This window comes from Chlamydotis macqueenii, chromosome 6 (assembly GCF_036417535.1).
Source record: "Chlamydotis macqueenii isolate bChlMac1 chromosome 6, bChlMac1.mat, whole genome shotgun sequence".
NCBI classification, from domain to species: domain Eukaryota; kingdom Metazoa; phylum Chordata; class Aves; order Otidiformes; family Otididae; genus Chlamydotis; species Chlamydotis macqueenii.
This window is the reverse complement of record NC_141561.1, coordinates 4,741,500-4,760,147: the sequence shown is the minus strand read 5'-3', so window position 1 is coordinate 4,760,147 and position 18,648 is coordinate 4,741,500. Positions and strand designations below refer to the sequence as shown.

At 37.3% G+C, this 18,648-nt stretch overlaps 1 protein-coding gene across 5 annotated transcripts in view; it reads left to right on the top strand.

Moving 5' to 3' along the window:
* The window catches only part of ARHGAP15 (Rho GTPase activating protein 15), a 327,658-nt gene that overhangs the window by 196,570 nt on the left and 112,440 nt on the right, over window positions 1-18,648 (top strand). For all 5 annotated transcript variants that reach the window (XM_086750894.1, XM_086750893.1, XM_086750896.1 and 2 more), the window contains one exon: window positions 2,114-2,212. In XM_086750894.1, coding sequence (XP_086607020.1) covers window positions 2,114-2,212 — 99 coding nt within the window. The remainder of the gene's footprint in view (window positions 1-2,113; window positions 2,213-18,648) is intronic.

The window sequence follows — 18,648 nt, the reverse complement described above, 5'->3', positions numbered from 1 at the left end:
AGAATCTGCATCCAGAAAAGAAGTAGTGGACTAAGTGAGAATTTTGTAACAGTTTTCAACCTTTTAAAAATTTCTTCCCAGGAATACCAAATATTCTATATTCCTAGCAGGGATTGAACGAGTAACAGCGAAATAATCCTGGAAGTTGGTTATAAAGTGGTTATAGTGAGAAAAGAAGCTGCTGCATTAGTTTTGTTTCAGTTATTTATGTATTGCCATCTAAACACAGCACAGTTCTTTGCCTGTTTTGCTTCTGAAATTGTTTGCAAGTGTCTTTGGCCACTAAATAAGATACATTCTTACTTCTTTTTAACATAATTTACATTGGAGACCACTCCGTGTTAAGCAAAGAATTTGACAGGTCTTTGCTAAAATCTTAAAAAACAATTAAGATGTCAAAAGAGGAAGTGCTAGTACATTTTAATCATAAATCTCTGTATATATAATTACCACTGAAGGCAGCTATAAATGTTTTATGAAGAAAATGTAACCAGACTGTGCTTTGTCAGAAACATAACCCCAAAACATGTAACAGACTGTTCGCTAATGCTTAACACCACACATGCACACAACCTTCCTCAGTGTAGCTCTGTGAACCCAGTCCTCCATCCCTTCTGCAGCCGAAACTCCGACTAACTTCAATTCAGTCTTTGACGTACTCTGCCAGAATGCAGATTGTATGCATTGGGAGGTGGTGGAATAAACTTCCCTGATACATATGAGGAAGTCCAAACCAGCCCGTAAGCCTCACCTTCTTCTCCTGGTTGTTCCCTACTCTAGGGTATTAGGAAAGAAAAGACAATCAAGTTGCTCTTGAAACCCAAGCTTAGTAAGAAATAGTAGTGATTAATGATAGGAGAGCGAAGCTCCTTGCAAAGTAGAAAATAAACAAATGAATCTTCGCCCATTCGTGAGAAAAAGGTGCGCTGCTTGGAGGAAGAAGCCCTCAAACTGACTGTGGTGGAAGGTGGTGGGACTGACTATGGAGGACATCTCCAGTGCCGTGGGAGCTGTAGAGGACAGCAGGAGCTCTTGCTGCTCTGCAAGAAAGCGTGCTTGTTGGGTTTGCTCTACCGAGTCCGAGCTTGTGCTAGCACCCCTTAGCTATCTATACAAAAATTTTCAAAGCCTCTATGTCAAGTTCCAAAATGTAGTGCTCTGTTGAAAAGCTATACGGAGACTGTCTCTTTGCATAAATGATGATAATACGCTCGTATTGTTTGAGCATTTAACTGGCTCCTATTGAGCAGTTTCTTTCATCTGTTTGATTCATTTTAATTCTAGCTGACAACATCCCCATTACCGATTGTTCTTTTCATAATTTCTCAAACATATAGAGTGGAAATGAAGTGGAGGAAACTAATTCTCTGAGGAGTTTAACCTGCTTATACAAATATGGTTTAAGATCAACATTCAAAGTTACTCAAAACTTTAAAATCATGAACACTTTTTGAAGGTAGCATTACCTACTTAAATGATTATTCATCAAAGAAATAACACAAAACCCAAGTTAAACTTGGCGTGAGCTGCAATCCTCCTCAAAAGACACCTAGTACATTCTGTTTTTTAAACAGCTGATTTGGGGACCAAAAAAACACCCCTTTTGTCAAGATGAAATCATACTAAGTCCTAACAATGCAAAGTAATGAAGCTCTTGCATCCCTACGGTACTCTACGGCAAGAGTGAAACTCCTTATGCACGGGAGAGACAGGCTACCCAACAAGGTTGGACCGACAGTTAATATTATGCAGGATTTTGGGTTTAACAAGATATGGAGCTGCATCTCTAGAGTGGCCTTCACTTTTTTACGGCAGCTCCAAGCAAACTCCAGAGTTCGCAGTTTCAAAGTCTTACAAAGGTCAAAGTCTGAATGGCAGTCTAAACTTGAGCCGGGACGACGTATCGGAGGGCTATGGGCAGCAGGTGTTGAGAGGTTTGGTTCTGTGGCAGATGCCAACAACCACTAGGACTCAGAAAGGATTTGTTTCTGACTTTGTTTGTCCATCTTCGATAACTGAGTTTTTAATTAACATGAAAGCTTGGAAGAGAAAAAAAATCCCATACCAATAATACATTTTAATATACTTTCCTCTTTTTTTTTTCCAAATGTAGATCAGATTTTTGGCTCCCATTTGCATTTGGTTTGTGAGCATGAGAAATCTACAGTCCCCCAGTTTGTAAGATTGTGTATAAAAGCTGTTGAAAAAAGAGGTGAGTACCTTAATATTTAAAAATATTTTTTATTCTCTATTAGTAATCAAAACTTTAACATTGTAACTCTATTCCAATTGCCAGGGTAGGTAGGCAGTTCAATTTATAGTATAGTTATGGACTGAACTATATCACTTCTGTATCTTCATTTTCTTTATACAATAAGACCCTAATAGAACCCATTAATGCTGATTATTCCCTATATTTTGTTTGACATGTTGTTATTTTAGTCTTTCTCTGGGTAAGCAAACACCAAACATCAATAAAATGTCAGTAACTTTCATTCTGAAGTCTCCAGTGAGCATAATGCCAATACTTTTTCCTAAGTCCTGAATTGTATTTAACCAAAATAAATGTTGTTCTAGTGTTACCATATTTTTTTAATGTGTGCAGGTGTCTAATTTTTATAGTTATTTCAAAAAGCCATAATATTTTAAGAATACTGGAGTGAGTATTCATCCTCATTAAAGGTTTTGATTAATTTAATAAGAAGGATTTTCACGGTATAAAAAGATGTGCTTAACACCGTTGCCTGCCTCCCTTTCTTCAGAGTGTATCTTCTCTCATTGAAGGTCATTTTCTTTGGAAGGTACACGCGGTAGATGCAGAATCTTAAAATGTATTGTATAAAAATGTGAGGCTTCATCACCATCTGTTACAAGTTTACAACTTGTTCCAGGGATCTGGGGAAACATATATCTTGCAAAAGACAGAAAATTTATTTTCAGAATAAGACTGGGTGAACCCATTGTCACTGCCATATACTGGAGTCTCAGAACACGAGAACCAATGAAAAATAAAAAGATACTTAGACCGTTAACCACAAAGGAAAAAGCTATTTTAATTCCATCATTGTTACCTGGTTTTATAGTGAAAGGTGCAATAAAACTACCCTGGAGTTTCAAACTCTGGGAAATTCATGCTTTAATTATACAGCAAAGAGAGCACTGGGATATTATTATTCCCAGAATGATTGGCAGGAAGTCAGAGACTAACAAACTGGAGATCGTTCAGTAGGGGGAGATAGTAGCATTGGTTTTTTGGAGGAAGGCTCGAGGCTGGATAAAGAAAGAGACAAAGAAAGGGGAGAAATGTGTGAAATGACTATTAATAGAGGAGGAATTGTGAGGAGAAATTCAGAACATGAGACAGAGAGGCAGAGATTAGATTATAAAAATGCGACACCGTGCAGAACATGTCTAATTGACAGTTTGGTTACGATCTTAGCACAGGTTCTTCAAAAGATGCGCTGGATATTTCAGAGATGTTTTGTGGTATCTGACCACTCCTCGAGGAGAAGTGAGGCCAGAGGTCTCTGCACTGCTGAACTGTAGTAGAAAAATCCAAGAAACCTAATTAGGTGTTTATTGTCTGTGTGATTATCAGAGAAATGGTCATACTGGAAAATGAAAATATCACTGTTTCTTCAGAGGGGTTCATCCTTCGGAGTATTGCATTATTGTTCTTGTGTTTCCTTCAAACTTGCTGTGACTTAGAGAAGTCTACCCCTTTTTAGTTAATCTAGTATGTAAATAAAAGCTAATCATATGGCATGAGATAAAAATTTCGTTTTATCACTGTATTTATGAGTTTATATTTGATATACAGTTTTTCTATTATTATTTTCTTGGATTAAGATGCTTGCATTTACTCACATTCTATTTACTCAAAGTGTTGTTTTTACTAAGTTCTGGCATAAACTATCTCAGGACAGCAGTAATTTATGTGAAGCTAAGTCCAATGTTTATGCAAGCTTCTGATGACATTTTATACCGGGGTTGGTATTAGGAAGCAGTATGTGGAGGTGCCAAGTCTCCCGGCATGGCTGAGACTCAACAGATCTGAAGCCCTCCTCTTAATGGCCAGATATGCCTCCAGCCAAGATACTCAACTGCAGAGTCATGGGAAATACTTATGTACCAATTATGGGAAAGGCACATTTAATGAAAACTGTATGTTTACTTTCATAGTCTTAGTAAGATGGCCTAGATACTCAGTACAGCTGGCATATTGGCTGTTGTAGAAAAGCTTTTTTTTTTTCTTATTTAGAAAATATATTCTCTACATGCTGTAATTGTACCAAAAATGTTACTTGCGTGCTTCGTTTAAGATAAGGGATTATTAGGAAAAAAAGTCTTTAGGAGACTAACCTAAATGTTACTTACAAAACCTTCATACTTTGCTGAGTGGTTGTGCCCTTATTTATCGGCTCATGGTTTTAATTTTTATTTACCTATTGATTTTATATGTTTTTCTGATCTTTAAATATTGTCACTGTGCACAGAATGAAGGTCTAGCAGTGGTCTGAATAAACCGTGTTAATTAGTACATTTTCCTGTGTAGATGAGGTTACGTACAATAGCCAACTGTAGTCATATTCTCCCACAGATTTGGAGTGTAGAGGATGTCATTAACTGTTGGCAAGATTTCCTGTTTAGTTACACTATTTTTAAATGAATATCTACATTGAAATCAAAGGAATTATTCTGAAATTATTTTGCTGCAACTTAGATCAGATTTTGGTCACTTATCCCTAGGCTACTGTTTGCTTATTCACCATTTCAGGACAGAGGTGCTTTATAGGGTTTGGTCTAGAAATTCTCACACCATAATGCATATTTATCCATCCGACAACGACTCACTTGTTCGAGCGTGAATTCCATTTTTTCAGCTTCTTTTGCTCTTTGTAGTTGTTGAAACACGACTGGGAATCAGGGGTTTCTCTACATTTGCTCAGCCATCTTGCAGAGCTGGTAGTGGAGTTTAATAGAGAGAGTCAATGAAAACGTGCTCGTTCTTGTAAACTTACAAGGCAATTGTCACTTTTTTTTTTTAAGCAAGCTCAGTTTTTTTTCTTCATTCTTCCTGTACTATTTATTCATTCACAATTTTTGCTGAACTTCTTGTCTCAACTACTTAGCTATAAAGAGCTGTGCCACCAAAGTCAATAGTATCTAAGCAAAGAGTGTTGCACTCCTGGTAGCAAATGCAATATCCTAAGTAGAAAAAAAACTCTCATGTATGTGATGTGACCCGGTGATGATAAGAGAATAATTCTGAACCATGCAATGATCAGATTGAAGAAATATGGTGGCTACATAAAGGTTTCTAAGATTACTTTACTTTCTCAGGGGCTTGGAAGAAATGTTTTTCATGGAGCAGTTTATTCCTTGTTTTTGACATGTAGTTTTTTACTTTGCCATCAACGCCTACCTTGGATGTACCTCAGGCTTTTCTGGGGATATCTATAGTCTGTATTCCACGCTTTTTCTTGTCCCCAGAAATTCTTGGACAGGTACCCCCTACCCTGAGCTGAGCAGTGCAGCGAGAAAAGTCGGGGACGATCCTCCCAGTGTACTATAACTCACATGCTGTGCACTCCTGCCAAGGGTGGGGCCCATTGCAAGCTTTTTGGTGTTTCTAGGCCAGATATTATTTCCAGTCATTTCTTGAGTCACCTATTTATTTTGTTATCCATGACCCTTTAAAAGTCCTGGCTAGTTTGTTTTTTTTTTTTTTTTTTTTTGCGTTTTTTTTTTAAATATGTGAAAGGCATGAGTAGAACGCATTAAAAAAAAAATAAATCAGTCTGCATTGTACTTAAAAAAAATGCCATCCAGTACTCCTTATAGCAATGTTTTATCGTGTGAAAACACTCTGATACTAAACTCTTTTCCAGAGATGATCATTTGTCTGTGTGTCTAATGACAGAGTAAATGAACACCTCGAGCATTCAGTATCCTAAACCTATCGAGGGTATCCAGTGTAGTTTAGGTTTTGTAAAGAAATACAGTACTAATGCTCCAGGGAAATATAATTTAACTTTCATCTCTCTTTTGAAATGTCCTTCATTTTCTTCCTCCATTCCCAAATCCAAGTTCGTGTTCTCACATCAGCCTAAACGACCTGAAAAATGACCCTGCAAGCAGCAGTGCTGATGATTACAGGTACCGTTTCCATTCTAAACTGGACATTGCAGACATTGTTTTCTGTTGCTTTTCTTGGAGCACAGGATGCTCTGACAGGAATGATACACAAAATTACATATTTGATTCCGTGCCTAAAAGCCACCCTGGGATCCATAACCTTGCTTAAAGATTTAAGAAAGACCTTTAGTCCACTTCTGAGAAGGTTCTTAGCTTAGAAAACTTTATCTTTCAACTTTACTTCTTAGCAGCTGTTATGTTTTTTTGCTGTCGTTTGTTTGACAGGATCCAGTTATAGGTTCCGATGTCTGTTTAAAGAAACAGGGAGGTTGTTGGCTTTAAAATTCCCTTACTGCTTGTGTGTTCAACATTTTCCCAGGCTTTTCTACATAGTTTGCCAAGTAAAGGGACTGACCTTTTGTAGCAAACACTTTTTCATTTCTAAATGCTCACTTTGATTTTTGTCCCATTTTATGCTCATTCCAAACTGTTTACAACCCACTAAAAATGACTGTGAATTATATGTTTGTGTAATGGATTCCTTTTGTGGTCGAAGTGGAATGTTTACTTTGAACAATTAGTTATCTTTGGGCAGATTATAGTGACCTGAAAAAAGAATGGCTAAAATTATTATAGTACCTTAACTATTTCCTTTTGTTATCTTCTCTGTTTGCTCAATGTATTATTTACTGGGTTTCATTGCTCTGAGCCCCAGTGAACAAATCATGCTAAATAAGAGCAGCAACAAAAAAAAATTCCTTAGTGGAGGGCTCTCGGTTTGGGGGGCTGATCTGCTGGGGTAGGACCGGGCACGCTAGCGAGATTTCAGCGGTGACCGTTCGGCACTTAGAGGCTGGCTATGCAATTTTAAGAAGACACGGTTTTGAAGGAAGTTTTAAGTGCTTGCTCTCTGAAAATCAGGTTTAACAAAGGTGTCCAAAGTTTGACACCCTGAAGCATCTAAAAGCAAGACTTAGTTTGGTTTTCATGTCCATAGCTGTGATTTGATTAAGCACAATATCATGGCAGAAACGCAGAGACACAAAGTCTCACAGCACAGAATATTCAGCGTTTGAGGAAGATAAAGTCTTTCTGGGCAAAGATGAAGTACCTTATGGGATGTAGTAAAGAAATACAGTCATTCCGATTAAGAGAAATGAAGATAAAAATGGTATTTTAAACTACCTCACCTCCCAAATGCCGTGCTGCCCTGTGACAGAAGGTTGTGTCCCTTTCATCAGTTTTATCTCTTAATCTAAAAGCTAAAGTGCAGCTAAAAGCACTTTAAAACCTATTTATAAAAAAAAAAAAAAGAAAAAGAAAGTGATATTTCATTACATTCTAAATCACATACTGCTTAAAAGGTAGTCAGTATTCTGGTAGGAAGTTTACATAGAGGAGAGTTCACTTATCTTACAGAGTTAAGCAAAGAGGAAATGAGTTTTAAAAATATAAAGTATCATGAATATATATATGTAGCTAGGAAAATATGAGTTTTTAAAACACTTTAATGCTATCTCATTTTCTAATGGAAGAAAATACTGCAGAAGAATTGAAAAAAAAAAACCATAAACATCTCCTAAAGCTGATGAGTCCTGTGCTGGGATCGCTAACTTTGGTGTGGTGTAGGTAATAGATTATGGGAGCACAGTGAGGACGGCAGAAGACACAGGGCCTGTGCAGCCAAGGTTTGTATTAATAGCCACTATATACATCCTTTAGCAGTTTATGTCCCTGGGTGTATTGTAATACTCCGTATCATTACGTTTGTGTTCAGCGACTTGCTCCTGCAGGGTGTATTTAACTTCAGCAATTTTTTTTTTTTTAAGTGAATTTGGTTCTCAAAAATGCTTCAGTCCCATTCCTGTGGACCTGAAGGAGACAGTTGGAAAGTACAGGGTAGTTTTGCCAGCGTATGTTCACCACGTCTTTGAACTTCCACTAAATGTACAGTGTTCCTGGGCTACTTCCCAGCACGATTAGACCAAACCCGTCAGCCCATGGCATAAAGGATTTCTTCTGGCAGTGTTTCCTTGAGAAGAAGGGAAACCTCAGGAGACCGACCTATCCTCTGCAGTTTTATATTTCTGGCTCAGTGCAGGATTATTCTCCAACAGCACCTGGCCCCTGAACAACCATTGAAAAGAATTTTATTTGTGTTTTCGCTCTATCATATCTTTTAGCATATTTCTGTCCTCAGAGCAAGACACTGTTCATGAATAGCAGTTTGTTTCCTACAAGCTCATTCACTAATTTTCAGTACTTATTCTGCTCTGGAAAGGTATTTTCCAGTTTGTTTGTTTGTTTTTTTTTTACTTCTCCCAGGCCTACACATGCTTGCTTGCTTACTCTGATATAATTTTACATATTGTTTCCAGTGGTTTTAGAATTCAGTACCCTGAAAGTACAGAGATCATATTGCTCCACCAAATGATCTGAGCTCCCAGTTCTGCTAATTTTGTACTGTTCATTCTTTCCCACTTTGGGATAATCTATTATGCTTGGATTCAGGCACGCACTAAAAGCTAATACTTCCATGAAGAATGTGCAATTTGTACTGTTTAGCTTGTGATGAGATTCCTGAAGACTTTTATGATTCTATCTTGTTCCAAGGAGGCTTCTGCTCCCAAGTTTTATATGCACTGAATTTATAAAAAAAAAAAAAAAAAAAAAAAAAGGAAACAAAACAAACTGATAGGAAAAAAAATTACGCACACACAAAAATATCCATCAGTTCAGCAGATAAAGCCTTTTTCCAGGGAATTCTAGTGGGCTGGAGAAAAGTTTCTGAGGGCATTGAACTATGTTTACTTTAAAGTAGCCAACAACATGAACTTAAACATAGAGATGAATGCAATATAAACCAACAAAGTTCTGAGAAAAGCCCTTACAAGTTTGTGATTTAAAATGTTTTGCATTTTGTTTTGTTTGTTTTTTAAAATTCTTCTTTTGAGTAGAAATTAAGAGGGGTTGAATTTAGTGCAAATGTATTGGCAAGCTTTCCTCAACCATTTCTGTCTTCAGGCTCAGGCGATCCCGCTGTAGCCACCTTTCTCAGAGTAAGAGCCAGTTAATAGCGTTGTGCAAGGTCCAAGTCAGAATTGGCTCTGGAGGGTATTCACTCTGGGGCCTCTGTGTCTGCTAGAAAGCCGCATTCTGAGTTAGAGAAAATATCGAGAAGTGTCAACAGGAAACATCACGGAAGGGCATACAAGACAAATTAGAGAAAAGGAGACAACAGGAGAAAAAAAAAAAAAAAGTATAAAAGCCTTGCAGTGACAATGCACAAAAGAGAGAATAAATATATATTTAAAAAAAAAAATTGAAAGCAGAGACTGTAAGCTAGTTAGAAGAAGAAAAAAACATTTAAAAAGACAGGCATTTGAACCAGTTGCCTTCTTTGTCGTAGTTACCTGAAACCTGTTTCATTGATTAATCTGTTCCAGAGAAATGTATCCATTTCTATGAAAAAAAGGAGGATTTGTATTTTAAGCCCTGCCAGTAACAACAAGCAGACACTCAGTGTGCACCAGAGTAACATTTACAGTGCCTGGGCCAAATTCATGCCTTGTGTAATTTTATTGCTTTTACTGGAATTACACCAGAGATGAGTTTGGCCTTTTGCCTTTTTCTAGTGTTGTATAATATATCTATAACCAAACATGTGGAAGGAAACAGGGCATTTTGTCTTCAGAATTTTCCATAAAATCTTTTTCAATAGGCTTAATAAATAAAATAAACCATTCAACCTGTGAAATAAAAAAGAATTGAACAACATTTTCTAGATACTAAAATAATGTTAATATACTTAGTAAATCAAGTAGTTGACATTTGTACACACTGAAAGAAAAAGTCTAGAGAAATTTAAAGTCAGCTGACTGTCTCTGGTGCTTACTCTGTGCCAAAGAGAAAATTAAGGTTCTGACTTACGCCCTGGTCAGAGTCAGATTCAGGGAAGCTCACATGAGGGCATCCACCTCCTAGCCATGAAAAAGATAAAAAGATAGGCACAAAAATCTTTTCTTTTCCTCCTGAATAAACCAAGGATGTAAGGCACTGTGCCCTAGTACAATACATGCCATCACAGACAAGGAGCTGGCAGTATTTCCACTGCAAACCCCATTTAGTCAGACTTTACAGTTCAAACATTAAAAGAACATTTTGGGCTAACATTTGGCAAAACCAGGCTTGGCCTAGAGGAGACATTCACACACACATGCACCAAAAAAAAAAAAAAAAAAAAAAAAGGTTAAATCCATTAAGCTTCAGATTCTTTCAACATCTCTGTTCCTTAAAAATAAAGTTATGGTTTTTAAATAATATTATGAAGGTATAATTCCACAATGTAGACTAATTGCCTTTCCTGTGGAGGAAAAAACAATTACTACAACTACACTATTATTTTTTCAAAAAAGTTTTATAGCAATAAAAGAAAACACATTTAAAAAAAAAAGTTTTCCTGTCTGCATGCAACGCTATGGGGTCAGTTTAAAAAACCTTGTCTCCTTTTTTTCTGCCTTCAGCTCAAGAGAGCGAATAACTGCTGTTGTATTTTATTACTTCAATTATTTGCTGTAGCAGCTTGTGTTACATCGATGTTTTAACCATATAATATAGCAGTCTAATGGGATTGATGCCTAAGTGAGAGAAATTGTACCAACAGAAAGCTTGAGGAGCAAGGCAGAGGGCAAAATAAGAGGGCAGCTTAGAAAGGAGGCTTTACGTTAAGGCTTTCACTTCTTTAAGAGATGATTTTTTAGCTCATTTTACTCCCCTGAATTTATGAAACTGATATTGTTAGCAATCTAGTAACTGAATTGTCCCTAAATTGGCTGCTGCATGATAAACCCCCAAGGAACTGACAAGTCTTTTAAAGATCTCCAGTCGTATATTCGCTTAGCAGATTGTTTTATTATAATCAGGATCCTCATGGATCATGGATGTAATTATATAGCAAACCAACTTCTTTTTGTCTTCACACAGACAAACAATGCTCCCTGGTTTGGGAGGAATGACATAGATGTAAATGAGAGCAAAATGTGGCCATTGCGTTTCATAACACAACAGAACCATATCGCTTGGTCCTGAGCAGCTCCAGCCAGCCTGATCCAGTTCTTTCTTCACGGTTCCTTCATGCACCTTTTTTTTTTATGTGTCAGAGATGATGCATTTCAAATGATTGAAATTCTTGGGAAACAGATATTGCTGTTAGAAACTACTTTCTCATGTTTCTCCTACTTTGTAATGGATATAGGTGATTTCATTCTGTAATTCCTGCTTTACTGATGCCAACCTCTGTCCACCAAAACAGATGGATTCTTCTCTTAAGGATCTAAATGCATCTATTTTGTGGTCAATGGTTGTTCCTTACAGTTAAGGAAATACTTCAGTGTTTGGATCAGGGCCTCAAACTTTATGTATTTGGATCAGAAATGTAAGTATCCAGATTTTCTCTTAGGATTTAAAAACAAAGAACAAGATCTTGTTCAGTTGCCCAGGTTATGGGCCATTTCCAGGTAATACTGAGGCTCTTAAAATCACCATGGACGCCTCCAAACCAAAGGTAAGGTGATGGGTCTTCTCTGAGATGTCTTCACTCAGAAAATAAGAAAGTCCTCAAAAGATAGAAAGAGGCCATGCCATGCCTCTTCCCTCATCTTCCCAGGAAGAATTTTCCCCCAATATTTCAAACCATACGTTTAGATTTGTCAGTCCTGGGCTGACATGGTGTTATGTGACACAACACACCAAAGTGTCTGCCACCAAATGGCTTTCCTGTGCCAGCAGTAACCACACAATGGTACTGGAGGTACCACAACTTTTTGTTTACTTAGAAATGAAATAATTTTGATGAGTGTATGGTATCAGTTAGCAAGTGTTGAGTTCTTTATGGTGATGCTGCTCATGTTGACTTAAATGGAAAACGAATCAGGTCAGAAATCTTTAATAAGAAAAGTTTCTTGGTGTATTTGTAGTGATGCCCTGTGGAGCCTCTAGTACTAAAAATCTGTCAGCATACTTGGTAGAAACTTTGTTTCGTGGTTCTCTGACTCATATGATTGAGATTAAAGTGAACAAAATCTTGGCACATAGTCTGGCAGTCGAGAAGCATTCCTCTGTGTGTAGATGTGTTTGTGTGTGTGCGAGACAGAGAGAGGGGGAAATTTAGCAGCCACTCATTTGGTGTTGAACTATCAGGTGTTACATATTTTTAATGAACCTTTGTAGAAAGATAAGATACATCCTCTTCAAATTAAAACTGCTTTCACTTAGCCTATAAACTTTGAGCAAGCTGAACATCTACTCTAACCACTGAAAAAAAAAATAATTCAAATTCTCCAGCCCAGCTAAACTGTAAGCTAGACCTGAATCCAAACAGGAAGGTGGAAGATCATAGAATCATAGAATGGTTAGGGTTGGAAGGGACCTTCAAAGGTTGTCTAGTCCAACCCCCCTGCAAGGAGCAGAGACATCTCCAACCAGATCAGGTTGCTCAGAGCCCCGTCCATCCTGGCCTTGAACGTTTCCAGGGATGGGGCATCCACCACCTCTCTGGGCAACCTGTGCCAGTGTTCTACAACCCTCATTGTAAATTTTTTTTTTCCTAATATCCAATCTAAATCTACCTCCCTCTATTTTGAAACGTGCTCTTAGGCAGTTAGGTTTTCCCGCTTTACCACTAAAACTGATCTGGGACCTGCAGGCCCATCCTCACAGTATTGTCTGCTCTCCAGTCATTGATAGCACTGAGCCTGTGATGGAGCTTTTTGCACACTTCTACCATCACTGAGCAAAGACACAAACTTTTTAGATATTTTGCACACAGTCATGATATATGGCTGCTTGAAAAGTATCTGAATTTGCACACTAGATATTGTTCACAACAGTTTCTTTTATTATCTCTGCTTTGGTTTCATTTTTGTATTCTGATATGTCATACATTAAAAACACAAAGAGCACAGCTTACAGTAAGAGTTTGTGTTAGAAACTTTGCAACTGTCTTGGATGTCTCTATAGTAAATGTCATTAATAATTACTGGAATTTTCACTAAAGAAGGAAATTAGATATGGAAAACACTGTATGCCAACTTTGCCTTTCCAAGCCTTTAGAAATACCAGAGGGTCTGTGCAAACCCTAGTAAAAGGGATGAGATTGGATTTCTACCTTCCTTACATCATTCCATGTCACACTCAGCATTAAGATACAAAGACAACGATTCAAATCAAAATTCTTCCCGCATCTTCAAATTTTTAAATAATTATCTTGCAAGAAATTATCAAATGATACTGATATTTAGGCATTTACTTAGCCTAAAAATCAACTAACAGGTATCCAATGCATTTTATTGTCACCAATTAGTTTTTTTTCTTATCAGAAGTCAGTATTTTTCTGTATTTCTTGCACGTCTGCTTTATGTTTCAGTTTTATTATTTGGGTTTTATTGTGATTTATTTCTTTTGCATATTTCAAAGTAGAAAGCAATTTGTTCCATTTCAGACTACACTTAAACAACCTCTTTTCTGGAGTTCAGCAATTCATACACAAGTTTTGTGCTATTTTAATGTAGCATAGCGTGGTATGCATGTCAAACCATAAAATGAAAACTATGGAGTTTCTTCTGTCAAACTAATGATGTATGCGCTAGTCTCTTAAGTTTTGGTACTTATCATTCTTTAACCCAATTCAAGATTTTTATGGTTTCTGTAGATATCTTGGCTACATTTTTTTGCTGAATTTTTCTTTGATAACGGTTCAGATTTTGCCCAAATTAAATGGAGGGGGGAAAAAAAAAAGGCTTTTTAGTTATCTGAACCTGTTTGGGGACAGTAAATGTAGTGGGGATGACAGGAAAAATTAATATATATAACTGCAGAGCCCTTCAGCTAAGATGCCAAAGAAAAAGTGAAAAATATCTAAGCTTGATAGGTTTGTGTCATATTAGAATTGTTTCTGGTTTTCCACATAGTATTGCTTAATGTCACTGTTTCATAATACTAAATATGACTTTTGAAAAAACAAGAAAATTTTGATCACTTATTAGCCTAGAGGTTTACTGCAGAAAAGAAGATGTAAGAGCATTCAATGGATTCCCATTATTTTAATCATTATTGTGTCTTTAAATCTGTGCAATGTACACTGGGAAAGAAGTTATTAAAGTAAAAGTTGTCTACATATATACATACACACACACCCCTTTTTATTATCACATTTATATGTTAGACAGATACGCAATGCTAAGAATTCTGTAAGTTATTGTTAGATAGCCATATGTATACTTATCTTCCAAGAGAGCCTCTGAGTTTTCCACACAGGCATGGACTCTAACACCCAAAGGTGTCTGATAGTGCCTGAGACTAAAGAATCTAATTTTTAAATGTTTTCTCCCACTTAAAGATAAAAAGCAAATACAAAGATAGATGCCTACAATACGATATGGATACACAAAGGCCGTTACTGACTGCACATGAGAGCCTGAAGTCCATTTTTAGAGCAGATTCTGCACATTCCTTCTGTTAGAAATCCAGAACTGAGCTGGTCTAACTTCTAACTGTAAGAAACAGATCCAGCCTCCTGTGTTATGCCATGAAACAAGTACTGTCAAGTGCCTCACTGGTGTTTCTTTGACCGGTGTTAAACTCTCTGTTCACATCCACTCCCCAGCAAGACACAACAGCTGTAGGAAGCACCCACAGATGGTTAGGTAGGATCGATTCCTGAAGACAAGACAGATAACCTTGAGACATCTAAGCTTGAGCAGAGCATAACTTCAGGCTGTCAAGTGAAAAATGGATCTGTTACAGAGAAGAGTATTCAGCCTATCTGGACTCCTCAGCTGTCTCTCAATAGCCAAGGAACGATGGAAGAAGCAGTCCTGTGACTTCCAATTTCCGAACTAAATATCCCTATTCCATCCTATATTTCCTATCCCACACATTATTATTTAAAAAAAAAAACAAAAAAAAAACTTATTTGCCAAGAAAAGGCGCTACTGTCCAGAAAACGCAAACTCCTTACCCATTTTAGCTGAAGATTATGTGTGCTCAAATGCACAGTTCTGTTTCCAACTGTTAAAAGTCCAAAAAGCAGCAATGGTAGTAGGATGAGGAGGTGACCCTGCTGAAGTCTAATTTAATCCCTCACTATCGTGGAAGACGGGAAAAGATTTGTCTCTATTGTGCACTAAATTCTTTTTTAAATCAGCATTGGGAGTACGGGATGTTTGGAGAATGGTATCTGTCCCTTAGCTTTTAACCACAGTTCCTACTGGTGTCAGTGGACCTGACAGAAAGTCCTACACAATCCTAAGAGGAGAGCTAGACCCCCCAAAGTGCAATTTCCCTGAGTGTTCTGGTGTTGTTTAAAAAACACAAGCACGATGGTGGTGATGATGGATCCCCAAATGAAGCACAGTTCAACCGAAGTGGGAGGATTTAGCAAAATGCATAAATTTCTTGTACGCTACTGTCTGTAACAGGCAGATCTTCAGCCAGTTTAGCGAGCATAAGTTACAGCTGGCTTTTGCTGGAACAGTTTACGCTCTTGACCCTCCTCAGTTGTATAGCCAATAGGGAGTTGTCAGGCTACATGTGTTTTTAAACTTCTTTCAGCTAAATCAGAAATCCAAAAGCAAAATACAGCTCTCAGCAGTATCATGTGGAGCTGTGACACTCCCTGGAGGGCTTGGGGTCCATAAACCAATGAATGGATTACAATGAAGCATAAATGTAGTATTTTCATCCATGACAGATATAATCTTGAGCCTGTATTTTTCATGTTACTTAACTCTTTCGGAACGTAATGTGTGACAGAAAATGTCTTATAATGCACATTGCAGTAAATATCAGTCAAGTATGCTTTATTGCTGAGCTCTACATGTTTCCAGAAGTTAAAAGGCACAGCTGGGATATAAGAAGCGGCAATGTTGTATATATTTCTTGAACATACAAAATACCTTGGCTCTCTTCTCCCCCACCCTCCACATTACATCCCCAGCTGTTCTGATCATGTCACACAGTGGATGAGTTTTTCCATCATCAGCTTCTTCTAAAATGATAACCTTTATTCGGGCTTTCATCCTCCTGAAAATAAACTGCATTATCCACCTCGTCGTCACATTCAATTTAGACTATCACAGAGCATCTTGCGTGGCACAGAATAATAGAAATGGTAATGGATGGAAGGTGGTAAACAGCTTGTTGGTGGCTGTACCTAGCAGGAAATACTCAGTGCTAGTATTTAACATCTGTTGATTTTCCTACAAATGACTCAAATCTTTCTATTTTAAATTCCCTTCTGTCGGTCACCATGTGTGATATGGCCACAACGCCAGGCAGGTAAGAATTGGAAGCCACACATCTCTAGAGACGTCAAGCTGATTTTATCCCAAGAGAGTTGGTGGTGAAGGACCATTCAGTTTTTGAAGATTCCTACCACTCCTGAAAGACCTTTGTGTCAAGCAGAGAAAGAAAAGGATACTTGATAAAGTAGCAGAGAACTGTAGAAATCCTATTTTATTTCAGAAAAATTAAGCATTGGTCAGAATGGACCTACTAACCCATACGTGGGAAGCAGTAAGTGCAGCAAATGAGAGCAAATAGGAGTGGTGAAGGAGGTATTAAAAGAGAAAACAAACAAGCAAACAAAATAGAAATAAACATTCACAAAACTACATACTAGTATTTTACAGAGAGAGAATGGCAATTTCCCAACATTTGGTAATTTCAGATGTTTTACTGTGTTGTATAAAGTAAGGCAATGTTATTTCCTTTTCAACTGCCGTTGCATTTAAACCAGCAAGCTGATGTGTGTACTTGAGTTCTGTGTTTGGTAGGGATTTCTCTCCTTTTTAGCCTAAACCTTGTTGATTTAAAAAGTGAACAAAGATGAATCAGGTGGTAAATGTATTCATGTAATCATTTTCATTAATAAGCCGTTATAAATAATAGAGGGAAGGTTTTAAGTGTATAATTCTCTGTAGCACAATTGAGATTTTTCCACATCTTCAGCAGTAACTTAATTAGAATCACCTGCATTTTCTTGGGCGGACACCAAATGGATTGCAAACAAAAACAGATTAAAATAGCTGTAGCTCATGGCATACAGATGACAAGATTCACAAAGAGGACAATCAGGCAATGAAAACCTCCTCTTTTTCAAACATTTTTAAAGGAAATTCAGCTCTTGTGGGTCGCTGTAAAAAGACGTTTGTAAGTGTTTCGCTGAAAGACTAGAATGGCTTTGTTTCTGATCCCATGATGAGTGAAAGAAATGTTTAAGAAAGATCACTTTACAGAGAGATTGAGACTGAAATGTGATGACTGTGATTCAAGCCAAGCCAAAAATTACAGCTCAGAATTAAAGGGGATGGACGTGGCTTTGGAATCCATTTTCCCACATTCCTGAATCTCAATCATCCCAGCCAATGTTTAAAAGAAAATACAGTGGAAAGCAATGAGGTCACTTTATTTAGCTGCAAGAAGTGAGACTATCAGAATGGCAAAAGTATGTATTGGAGGTAACGGCAAAATTACATGCATGTTCTGTGGTTTCATTCAAAATAAATACCTCCAAAACTTAGGTTTGTTTCTTGTTACAAGGAGCCTTCCGAGTAAGTCTTGTTGTTCCTGGGGCTTTTAAACCATAAACTTCTTGAATGTCAAAGACAATGCAACACAATAGAGAAGAAGAGGAAGGCATAGCAAGCTTGATTTAGGCATTAAAGAGCAGCCCTGCATAGCAGTGAGCTGTGTGCCAGTTCAAATTGCACTTGCTTTTTACTGTCACTACCCTTATTTATTTGTATATAAATATCTAAGTGGAAGTTCTACCATTAAGTGATATGAAACAGAGTAAAGTATATCATCCATCATATTCACTTGTTACTTATTCTTAGTAGGTAATGCTCATATTCAGTGTTGTAATTGCTTCCATTAAACAGTTTCTACAGGGTCTTGAAAACAATAAGATCTTAGTCAAGCTTTTCTCCTTTCATTGCATCTTGAAGTTATTACTACAAGAAAAAAAAATGAGATTCTCTTTTTATGTAGGAATGCCCCTCATCTTCTTGATATTATTGCAAACACAGAATTATTTCTTGTTAGCTACTTTCCTAAAGAGATTCACCAACCCTCGTGTCAGACAACTCCTATAGAGTCATTTCTTAGCTTGTTAAGAACAAGTACAACTTCTCCTCTCCTTTTTTTCCCCCCACTATCTATGTCTTTACTAAAGTCTGTTGCAGTGTTGGATTGCTACTAATAATACAAAAAAGAAAATCTTATTCATGCTACCTTGAATTCGGGCTGGTCTGTCACTGGTCCTGCAGCTGGGCAGTGCTGGTCGTGAGTCCAGTAGCCACAAAACATATGAAAAGCACCGAGGGAGAGGACATCTCTCCATCCTCTATTCAGTATGAAACAATGAAGCATATATTTTACATTTTGTTTAATTTGCTTTGATATCAAATACAGTGCTCTACTGGAGATCCTATTTGTAGCAAATGAAGAGGT